Source organism: Mastigoproctus giganteus, chromosome 3 (assembly GCF_048544385.1).
Source record: "Mastigoproctus giganteus isolate SK-2022 chromosome 3, ASM4854438v1, whole genome shotgun sequence".
In the NCBI taxonomy this organism is placed as follows: domain Eukaryota; kingdom Metazoa; phylum Arthropoda; class Arachnida; order Uropygi; family Thelyphonidae; genus Mastigoproctus; species Mastigoproctus giganteus.
The window spans coordinates 57,279,375-57,291,608 of NC_143577.1; the positions used below are offsets into that span (position 1 = coordinate 57,279,375).

The 12,234-nt window shown below is 38.0% G+C and overlaps 1 protein-coding gene across 3 annotated transcripts in view; it reads left to right on the top strand.

Moving 5' to 3' along the window:
• larp (La related protein) overlaps nt 1-12,234 on the top strand; it is a 467,832-nt gene that overhangs the window by 208,482 nt on the left and 247,116 nt on the right. For all 3 annotated transcript variants that reach the window (XM_090369301.1, XM_090369300.1, XM_090369299.1), the window contains one exon: nt 8,107-8,166. In XM_090369301.1, coding sequence (XP_090225427.1) covers nt 8,107-8,166 — 60 coding nt within the window. The remainder of the gene's footprint in view (nt 1-8,106; nt 8,167-12,234) is intronic.

Sequence of the window (12,234 nt, forward strand, 5' to 3'; positions counted from 1 at the left end):
AGTTTTATTAAACGTCTCCATGCTTGAACACAATTCCAGATGTGGTCTTACAATTGCGTCATATAGTAGGATTATCACAACCCTATCTCTATAAGTAAATGTTCGGTAAAACATTGAAAAGACACCATGGGCCTTCCTGTTTATGCTGCTCAGAGAACTGTGTCTGACGTTATTGCATCTTCTAAGTCCCTTTTAAGTGCAACTAATTTTACCCAAAGTAGAAGTGCAATTTTGTTGTTATTATCTCTCTCTCTCTCTCTCTCTCTCTCTCTCTCTCTCTCTCACTCACTCTCACACACACACACACACACACACACACACACACACACACACACACACACACACACACACACACACACACACACACACACACACACAGAGAGCGCGACTGACCGTAATGTACAGCACTACGTGGAAAAGTAGTAGAAATTACTTTCCTCTCTTCCAGAATATACTCTACTATATACAGTATATTCTAGAAGGGAGGAAAATAATTTTACCTCCCTGACTTACGTAAGGGTGCATTCCGCAGATCGGTACGCAAGTCAGATTTTATGTAAGTCGTAATTTCCCCCATGCTTGTGCAGCACTCGCAACTGTGCTCGCTGAATTGCTTGAATCAAAAATAAATGTTCACTGAACATGTAAATAGAACTATTTATTGTATTTATTCAATTTTTTTATCTCGTGTGCCAGAAAAATTACAAAAGCGTGCAATTTAAAAAAAATTCAAAATTAGAAAATTACAAAAAAAGAGAGGAGACAGGCATAATGTCAGTAAGTTTTACCTCTTGAGCATTGTTGCCAGAATCGACGTCTTCAGCTGATAAGTACACGGCTGCGGAGGTTCAGGGCTGTGAAGATTTAGAAGGGGTCGACCACTCAACCTTACGAAACCACATATTAATGGATGACTGGATGGTGTCTTTGTAGCAAGCAAGCATATCACTCACCCCTCTAACTTTTAAGAATTGTTCGCTGTCCGGATCCATCTTCTTGAACCTTGTCATTGCCATTGCCATCTCTCTGGTGATGAAGCACCTCGGTTCCTCATTTGGTTCATCTTGAGCTTCGTCAGCATTTTCTTCTTTCACTATCGCTGCCTGCAAGTCAATAAGTTCTTCGTTAGATAATTCTTTCTCTTTTTACCCTATTAACTCTTCCACGTCTTTGGCATCGACCACCTCCAACTGCTGTGTTTCGTCTTGGTTTGAAAAGATAGATTTTAAAATTATATTTATTTTTGACTATATAGGGGTATTTTTTGTCTCTTTTTAAATCCTTTGAAGCCTTTTATTATTAGGCATATGGTGCAGCATAAGCCTCAGGCTTATGCTGCACCAGCCAAAAAAAAATTCCCAGGTGCTCACCAGATGTTGAGCCCCTGGGGTTTTACATGCCGTGGGCATATTTTCTTCCATGTGCCATTTAAACAACTTTTAGTAATTTCTGCCCAAGGGGGGGTACATTATCGAGGCCACGTTATGTCAAGGATCTGGATTTCTTGTCATGTGTATGCCATATCCAAAAATTTCATTACTCCATACAGCATGTCCTTCCCCCTCCCAAATTTTCTTACTATTGAATACACCATGAATTGTCAAACTAATAGAGTAAGCTTATCTGCAAAAAAAATATATAAACCTCCCAAACACTTCCTATTTCATTTCACAAATATACACGGTCTCAAGTCTAATCTCAACGATGTCCATTTCCACTTACAGTCTGCCAAACCCTGTATACTTTTTCTGACAGAATATCAGTTATCGTTTGATTCAACTACTGCTCATCTCTGTGCCCAAATTATTCGCTGTATGATTCCTTTTGCCTCAAAGGTTGTACTTGTGCATATGTCTGTTCCGATATTCCCTGTCAGAGGCTTGGTAATTTGGAATCTCCTCCTTTCGATCTTCTTTGGCTTAATCTTTCTACCTAATTCTGTAAAATTCATCTGTTGTCTCTACCATTTTCCCAACTCCACTAATCACTTGGAGCTCTTTAACTTCCCCTCTTTGCAGCTTGACTTTCTTCAGTCCAACTTTCCTAACAGTGAGGTAATTTTCCTTTGTGATTTTAATGTTCACAACTCTAGCTGGCTTCCGTTTTCTAGTCACACCGACCCAACTGGTCGAGTTGCTGAGGCTTTTGCAATTACTAATGACCTTGCACAGATTGTTCATTTACCTACAAGAATACCGGACAATCCTAACCATACAGCCAACACGCTTGATCTTTTTCTCACAAACAACCCTTCTAAGTACACGGACGAAGTGAGTGGTCCTTTAGGCACCTGAGATCACAACTTGGTGATTGTCTCTTCTCCAATGGAGCCTTTATCTCATGGCTATTCCCAACCTTGTGTTGTTTGGCATTACAAGAATGCAAAATGGGATGACGTGCGAGATTTCTTTTCCTTGGTCGGATTACTGTTTCAAAACTTGTGATGTCAATGTTTGCTCAGATTGTGTCAGTGAAATTATTCTTGTAGGAATGGAATCCTTTATCCCACACTTCACTTTAGAATCTCTTCCTTTATCTAAACCTTGGTTTTCCAATAAATGTGCTAAGGCTGTTCAAGAAAAGAATGTTGTATATATTAATTGGCTTGTTTCCAATTATTCAGTTTCATTTTCTGCCTACACCAAAGCTGGCAACAATTGTAAAGCAGTTATTAATCAGTCCAAACTAGATTTTGAAAAGGGTAAGAGTAGGAAACTTGCTTTTTTGCCCTAATGGTAGCCAGGCATTCTGGTCTCTTGCCCAAGCTATTGGCCGCCACTTTTGCCCATCTCTGCTCCCAACTCTGTCAACTAAATATTGAACGATGGGTCTATTAACCGTATTCTGTTTACAGAAATGTTTATCTGATAACAAAACACTTATTTTGTTGTATTTTGCCTTTTATAATCGTCCATTGGTGTCTCCTGTAGGAGATTCCAAAAAGTAGTCTGCCAACCTATTTGGACTCTATTTTCTGTGGTATCTTTTTTCCACTTGAGAAATATCATAGTGAAACTTTTCACTGTGTTCATCGTAGTTCCTCCCAAGTTTTCAGGAAAAAAGTCTAAACGGGATTGTAGAAAATGAAGCTTTAACAAAATATTGCATCCCAACTCTCTGTATGCTACAATTAGCTTATCCACAATTTAACTGTAATTTTGTGATTTCTCATTGCCTAAAAAGTTTGTTCTGGCAGATGTTTTTGAATGTCTTCCAGGCTTATTTCTGTAGCTTAATTTTTTAGTGAATTATCTTGGTCTCACTGATTCAAGGAAACTTTTGCCTGAAATAGGAAAATCCTTCATGTTTTGTCCATTGGTTTCACAAATATATTTATCAGTTCTAGCTTGATGTGTACTGGAGGTAAATAAGATTTATGACTTATCACACAAAGGAGGATGTGCTACATTTTTCTGGTCTGGTGTAGTTTCTGAATGATATGGCCATTTTTTTTTTTTTTTTTACCTTGTAGTCGTAATCCATCACTCAGCTGTCCCACTTGCATACAAAGCAGTAGCGTTTAGCGCATTGTTTCCCAAACTTTTTGGGTCACGGAGCACTTTTTATCTCACAATATATTTGCAGAACACAAGTTTAGCGGGAGCCAAAGAACTGTTTGTTAATATTTTATTATATACCAACTGTGCATCAGGAGCATCTTTATTTCCAACACATGTAAAGTCGAAATTCAAATAACTGTCATCATACTTTCGTTTTGGTCTTTTATTAGTTGGTTCCTGTTTTTTCACTTCAGATTTTTGGGGATTGCGATTGTTCATTCTCATTGAAGTGTAACAGTATTGTGTTAGTTTTCATCGACCACAGTTGCACTATTAGAAGTACTTGCTCCTCGTTTTAAAGTTCCTTTTTTCGACCACAACTCCATTGTCATTTATTTTAATAATAATATTTATAAATATTAATAATTATCAGAAAAAAATTATACAAGGAAGTGAGTTTAGATGTGGGTTCACTTCCCCCTCTCCTTCAACCCGTGTACTCCAGACTAAATCACATACGATTTGAATGGCATATTAGATCACTACATTTCTACTTTTTTGTAGATGCTTACTTCTTCATCATTACCTCTACGCATACTCTACATATCTTCTGCAGAAGCTTGCCAAAATAAAGTGTTCCGCAGTCTATTTGATTATTAGTCTATGCAGAGGCAGATTTAACGGCGGGTGCACCGGGCGCACGCCCTTTGCCCCGACTTCAGAAGGGCCCCTCAAAACCCCAATTTTACACTTTTTTTCTAATGACACCAAGTTTGGTTTCATATGTGCAATTTTAATTATGTACAAGTTTACAATCGGCGGTAAAACCTGATAGTATGTTTATATTTGCTTATTTTCATTATTTCATTACTACGCTGCATAGGCCCCGCGCGGCTGCCCTACCGCTCATCGGAGCAATAGAATCGTATTTGCTGCTTTGTACTTACAAAGGTTCTCCTGCAGTGCAGACTTACGAAATACGCAAATACGCGTATATTGTTGTTGAAATTATATTAAGATAAAATTAATTCCTGTTGTTACATCAGCGCCTGGATTTTCGTAGTTTATGAATAATTTTTGAATTTTAATTAATCATTAATTTATTGCACTATAACGAAAAATCTCTTCTCTAGTATTCTAATCATTCAGACTATTAAATTTTATATTTTTCTTTACATTGGTAGGCTACCAATAATGAAACGACATCTATCAGTGGCTGAAAAAAGTCAAATTAAAAAAAGACGCGAATATAATATAATACATATACGGTATTATATTCAAATTTTATTGGAAATAAAACATTAATAGTACATAATATTTTTTATTTATTTAGAAAAAATGGTTAACATATATTTTTATTTTCCCTGTCTCTCTCTTTTTTTAAGGGGCCCAATATTTTCTTCTGTGCCCGGGGCCTCAACCAACCTTAATCCGCTTCTGAGTCTATGCCAGTACATTAATAACCGAAAAAAAAAAAAAAAAAAAAATGTTAAAAATTATATTGATACAAAAGTGGTGTATGCTGAAAATATGCAAAATTTATTTATTTTATTTTTTTAATTATTAATTGTGATTTTTCACAGAAGACTTGTTCACATCTCACAGAACATAGTTTCGAAAACGGTGGTTTATCCACCTTGCAACCAGTCAGCAAAGCTAGCACTTTTAATTTGGCCATTTGTATTTTTGATAGCATATATTTTTGCAAAAGAACCTTTAGGTTCTCGTATGTTTCCTTCATGCGAACTGCATGGGTGAATGGTATAGATGGATACTTATTTCCATTATGGAGTAAAGCTGCTTTTAAACTGACATTGGATGAATCAATGAAAAGCCTCCACTTGTTATACTTCTGGTATCTCTCTCCTAAAAGCATTCTTCACACATTAATATAGGTGGAAAATACTTATTCAGTTTGTCAGCATCTCAAAGAGGATCATCATTAGTTCTTCTTAGCCATTGCTGACCCACTACTGGGCAAAGGCCTCTCCCAAAATCTTCCATCTTTTTCTGTCTGGTGCTGTAGTTAACCAGTTTCCTCCTGCAAGCTCCTTCAATTCATCGCTCCATCTCTTTTGTAGGTAGCCAGGTGGGCAGGAGCAGCAGTGCGTAGCACATGCTTCTTGATTAGACCGGGGTTTGAGCCCGTGACCACCAAATACGGAGGATGCGTAAAGGTCAGGGAATGACCACTGCATATCCCCAGAGCAATATGGCCTTAGTTGCTAATGCTCCTAAAAACCAAATAACAAACAAACAAACTCTTTTTTTTTTTTTAGACCTCTGTTTCTATGTCCATCCAGTGGTATCCATTCTGTTGCAACTTTACTTCATCTATTATCTTCTTTTCTCATAATATGATCCAGTTGGAGTAGCATACTCTCTTTACTGTTGTTAACAACCCTGCCAACCTTTGTATCATCTGTAAACTTGGACATTAAACCTGATATACCTTCATCAATATCATTGATAAATATACAAAACAACAATGGGCCCAACACTGAACCCTTGGGAACTCCACTAATAACATTTGTCCACAAAGAGCAGTGTCCATTGATTACCACTCTCTGTCGTCTCCTACTCAACTATCCCTTTATCCATTGTAGTAACTTACCCTTAATGCCATATCTCTCCAATTTGTACAGCAGTCTTCCATGTGCAACAGTATCAAAAAGCTTTCCAGAAATCCAAGTATATGATATGAAAATTATTTTTGCCATTCAGTTCCTTTGTGACCACATCATAATATCCAATCAAATTGGTCAGACATGACCTCCTTAAACAAACCCATGCTGTGTCTTAACTATTACTGCAGTCTGTTCTAGATGATTCTGCAATGTGTCTTTAACTAGTGATTCCATTATTTAATCTGGAACATAAGTTAAACTAACAGGTCTATAGTTATTTGTGTCACCTTTTGAATCCCCTTTTTTGAATTGGTGATACATTTGAACACCTCCAGTCCATGGGGACCTCCCCTGAGTCCAAGGAAGCCCTCATAATTATGGCTATGGGTTTGCTTATTTCCTTTGCTGCCTCCTTTAATATAACTGGATAGTTATATTAAACCTTGAACATTATTTGTTAGTTGGAATGAAAAGCCTATTAGCCTCCAAAATTAAGTCTCTGAAGGCTTCCCATTTAGAATTCAACATTGGTAACGTCATCAGTTGATCCCACTGTACAGAATTTAAAAACTGTCTGAGACCCCTGTAGTCACCTTTACGAAAGCAATAGTCCTTCCCTTTAGCCTTGATGGTACTTATATCTTTAAGTAATTCCCACATCAGTACATTGTGTTCATTGTTACCCAGCAGTTCCTTTGTCTGCAAATTCTTAATGCATGAATAATCACTGCTGATAATCAGATCAAGATTATTACTCCTATTCTAGTTACCATGGCTATATGGGGTGGCACATTGTTCTGCTGGAAGAATCCATTGCTCTGCATGTGCATGATGACCATGAAGGAATGCAGATGGGCTGCAATGATGGGCACTTAACCTGGACCGTTCAGTGATGCATCTAGACTTACCAGAGGTCCCACTGTATGCCGGTTGAACACACCCCACACCATTACCGACCATCCACCTGCCTGAACAGTTCCTTGTTGACATGACGGGTGCATAGCTTCGTGCAGTTTCTGCCAGATATGCACCTTCCTGTCTGCTCGATATAACTGGAAATGGGACTCATCAGACCAGGAGACCCGTCTCCAATCATTCAAGGTCAATTGCTGATGTTCTTTTGCCCAGTTGAGGTGTAGAGTTGTTAGAGGTGAGTTGTTAGCAGTGGTACTCTGTTGGGTTGGTGGCTCCCATAACCTATTGCGGCTAATGATTACTTGGTGGAGATGGTGAAATTGCCAGTGATTTGTGCCACTGTCACTCTCCGGTTGGCTGAGACAATGTGAGATGGATGTCGACGTTCATCCACAATTTTTCTACACCCACAGTGCTGTCCAAAATGAGATGTTATTCTGGAAATGGCATATTCCCAATACACTCTTGATACTGTCAAATGGGGATAGTGCAATTTCTGTACCACCTCTGCAATAGGGTGACCCATGCATCGGGCACCCACTATCATCCCTCTTTCAAAGTTGGTTAACTCATGACGTTTATCCATACTGACATCAAATTACTGTCTATGTGAATGCAGTGTACCTATATAACTGCCAAGTGGTGGGTTTGTCCACTAGTGAGAGGGGTGACAGTGTTGTTTTGCCCTGGAACCAGGTATCCCATGAATTCTGTCCTTCCAGTGTATTACCTATTTATCCTTGATTGTTTAACTGGTTTTAATGTTCTATTTCAGACTGAGTTTAAATGAAGAAATAAAAATTTAAATAAAGGTAAAATGAAATAAGAATTAAAAAATGAATAAATAAATAAAATATACAGGTACATATTATTTATTCTTTAGCAGGGAAATCAGCTAATAATATTTTAACTTTCATTCTCTAAAAAAATATTTAATTTTTTAGTACTGACTAGAAATTTTGGTATTATAAGAATTTTTTTTAGAAAAAGACTGTATATATGCTTTGTAACAGTGATTGAGTTGTAGTAATTTTTCTTTATTTTTTTTTTTTTTTTTTTTGTAGTCAAATGAGTTTGCAGATATGAGTGATTGGCCAACATTAGGAGAAGTGCATATGAATGAGGTAGGTCCTTGGGTGTTATATTTTGGATGCATTAAATATCAATATCAGTAAATGCTTTGAATGCTGAATTCTCCACCCAGAAACCTGTAGGTTGTGTATTTTGAAAGACCAATGTGTGGAAATGCAGCTGAAAGTATTTCTAAATTATAAAAGTTAATACAGTAAAATAAATTTTAAACAAATAACTGGTACAGCAGGATGGGAAATACTCCACATATATATATTATGTGCAGATATATATATATATATAAAATTTTTATTTTTGTACTTGTTTTTGAGTTTTAATTATATATATTCTTGCCTAATTTGAGCCTTTGAGATTCTGGTTGAGGTTAAATTTGTAGTATTGTACAGTTCACAGTAATAAGAAATTAACCATACTTGTTCATGTGTTTTTTTTTAACTTATGTTACATAAGTTAAAAAACACATGAACTTGTCTGTTCATATTTAAAGCAATGTATGGCCAATGCTAAAATGGGTGGAACATCATGAATTTAAGAATTTATTGTGAAAATAATATATATTTAATAACAGAGTTTGTTAAAAATTAAATTATAAGGAGTAGAAGGTTACATTTTGAACCATTTACAGATTGTTTTGTGGGGGATAATTTGGATTAAGTAATAATACTGAGAGTTAAGGGTTAAAAAATAATACTGAAAATAAGTTATACAACAAACCCATGCTTTTAAAGACTAGAAATAACAGATAGTAGTAGTAGTGGCATGTGATGCAAAAAAGCAAAGTGTATGAGCTTATGCAGCATCAGCCAAAAAAAAAAAAAAAAAATCACGCCATTCCCTCCAAATGCCTGTCCAGTTCCTCCTTAAATTTATTTAACCTATCAACTTCCACAATAACAGATCGAAGTTTGTTCCATCAATTAATCCCTGCTGGCTAAAGGCAAATTTCCAACATCTATTCTACATCGGTCTTTTCTTAATTTGAATTTATGCTCCCTTAGGTTTGTAATCTGAACAAGTGGAAGGATCCCATCAGAATTCAGCATGCTCAACCCATTCAAGGCCTAATACACCTCAATCAGATCACCCCACAGGTGCCTAGCCTCCAGCCACTGCAATTTGCAGAACTTAAGCCTCTCTTGGTAAGAGGATCCCTTTATTCCCCTCACCAATCTTGTTGCTCTTCTCTGTACATGGCAGAAAGGTTAGGGAATGTCCACCGAATATCCCGGAGCAATATGGCCTTAGTTGCTAATGCTCCTAAAAAAAAAACCAAATAACATTAACTCTACACGCTCAAGCAAGCAAATCTACATCCTTCCTAAAATGAGGCCTCCAGACCTGTATGCAGTACTCCAGGCGTGCCCTGACCATCGCTTTATACAGAGGGACAAATGCCTCCTTTTCTCGGCTAGCAAAATTCCTGTATATCATTGACAAAACCCCATGACCTGCCCTGGCATCCTGTCTGCATTGCTCAGAAAACTTCATATCCAACTGCACAATTACTCCCAGGTCTTTTTCATTTTCTACCACCTTAAGTGTAGTACCACACAGTTGGTACATTTCCCTGGGATTACTTCTACCCATATGCAGTATTTTGCATTTATCAAGGTTAAACTTCAGTTGCCACTTCTTAGCCCATCTGCCCAAATTTTCTAGATCCTGTTGCAGTAGCACACTGCCATTACTGTCATTAACAACCCTGCCAACCTTTGTATCATCTGCAAACTGCGACACTAAGCCTGTTATACCTTCATCAATATCATTGATAAATATACAAAACAACAGTGGACCCAACACCGAACCCCGTAGGACTCCACTAATAACATTAGTCCACGAAGAGCAGCACCCATTGATTACCACCCTCTGTCTTCTCTTCTCCCACTTAACCATCCTTTTACCCATTGTAGCAACTTACCCTTAATACCATTCTGCTCCAATTTGTACAATAGTCTTCCATGCGCAACAGTGTCAAAAGCTTTCCTGAAATCCAAATATATGATATCAAAATTATTTTTTGCATCCAGTTCCTTTGTACAAAAAAGTAAAGTGCAGCCATTATCAACCCACTGCAGGATGAAAGCCTCCTCAACAATTCATGGTGAGGGAAATGGATCATAATCTGCCAAGTTGGTCCAGTGTGGGTTGGTAGATCGACCATATTCAGCAGTCAGGGGCTTGAACCCCGGTCTACTCAAAGAGCGTATGCTTCTGCACTCCCACTCCTGACCACTCGACTACGGAGGCCGTGTTCCTTTGTAACCACATCATAATATCCATTCAGATTTGTCAGACAAGACTTTCCCTTAACAAACCCATGCTGTGTCTGAATTATTGCTGCAGTCTTGTCTAGATGATCCTGCAATGCATCTTTAACCAGTGACTCCATTATTTTACCCGGAACAGAAGTTAAACTAACTGGTCTGTAATTACTCGTGTCACCCTTTGATCCCCCATTTGTGAATTGGCGATACATTTGCACATCTCTAGTCAGCGCCTCCGTAGCCAGGTGGGAAGGAGCAGCAGTGCGTAGCACACGCTTCTTGATTAGACTGGGGTTCGAGCTCGTCACCACCAAATACGGAGGATGTGGAAAGGTCAGGGAATAACCACCGCATATTCCCGGAGCAATATGGCCTTAGTTGCTAATGCTCCTAAAAACCAAATAACAAACAACAAACAAACATCTCCAGTCTGTGGGGACCTCCCCTCAGTCCAAGGATGCTCTCATAATTATGTTAGGTTTGCTTAGTTGCTTTGCCGCCTCCTTTAATATAACTGGATAGATCCCATCCACCCCAGGTGCCTTTCTTATGTTTAACTTTAACTTAAAATCATTAAGCACCCTGCTACAATTTGATAACCTTCTGCCATTTTCAAACCTTAACTCCTCATGTGTGAATGTAGATGCAAAATACTCATTCAGTTTGTTTGCTATCTGGGCAGGATCATCAACAGTCGAACCATCGATATCAAGTGGACCAATCAGATTCATCCCCTTCCTTTTAGAGTTTATATAAGTAAAGAAATCTTTGCTGTTTTTCTTAATATCCTTTGCCAAAGATTTCTCGTAATTCGCCTTCGCCTGCCTAACCTCCTTTGTGACCTGATTACAGACTAGCTTATATCTGCCATAGGCTTCTGAGTCGCTTGATAATTTATATGCATCCCATCCATTTTTCTTCTCTGTCACGAGTCTCATTAGTTCATTTCATAACCATTTGGGCCTAAGCCTTGAACAATATTTCTTAATAGGTATGAAACGTTTAGTAGCTTCCACGATTAATTCCTTGAATGCTTCCCACTTAATTTACTGTTGGTAACATCGTCAGTTGATCCCACTGTACAGAATTTAAAAACTGTCTGAGACCAATGCACTCACCTTTATGGAAGCAAAAACTCTCTCCTTTACCTTGATGGTAATTATATCTTTAAGTAAATCCCACTTCAGTACACTGTGTGGGATTTACTGCACAATTACCCCCAGGTCCTTTTCATTCTCTACCACCCTGAGTGTAATACCACAGAATTGATACATTACTCTGGGGTTACTGCTACCCATACAGCATCCAATGAGCCAGGCTTTTTGTCCATACAGGATATATCATTAGCATTAATAGAGGCATATGATGCAAGAAAGCAAGCTTATACGGCATCAGCCCCAAAAAAAAAAAAAAAACACCCTCTTTCCCATTTCACCCATCCATTCGCAAATGTATGTATAATTCTGCCTGAAATTTATTTAAGCTGTCAACTTTTACGGTGACAGATGGAAGTTTGTTCCGGCAATCAACTACCCACTGGCTAAAGGCAAATTTCTGCACATCTATTCTACAACTGTCTTCCCTTAATTTGAGTTACCACAGGTGATTAATCTGGTCAAGAGAATAAGAATCTTATCAGCATTGAGCTTGCTCAAACCATTCAAGGCATTATATACCTCAATCAGATCACCTCACAGTGCCTAGTCTCCAGACGTTGAATTTGCAAAACTTAAGCCTTTTTTTTTTTTTAAGAGCAACCCTTTGTTCCATTCACTAATCTTGTTGCCTTGCTGTGTACTCATTCCAGCAGCTGCATGTCCTTCCTAAAATTAGGCC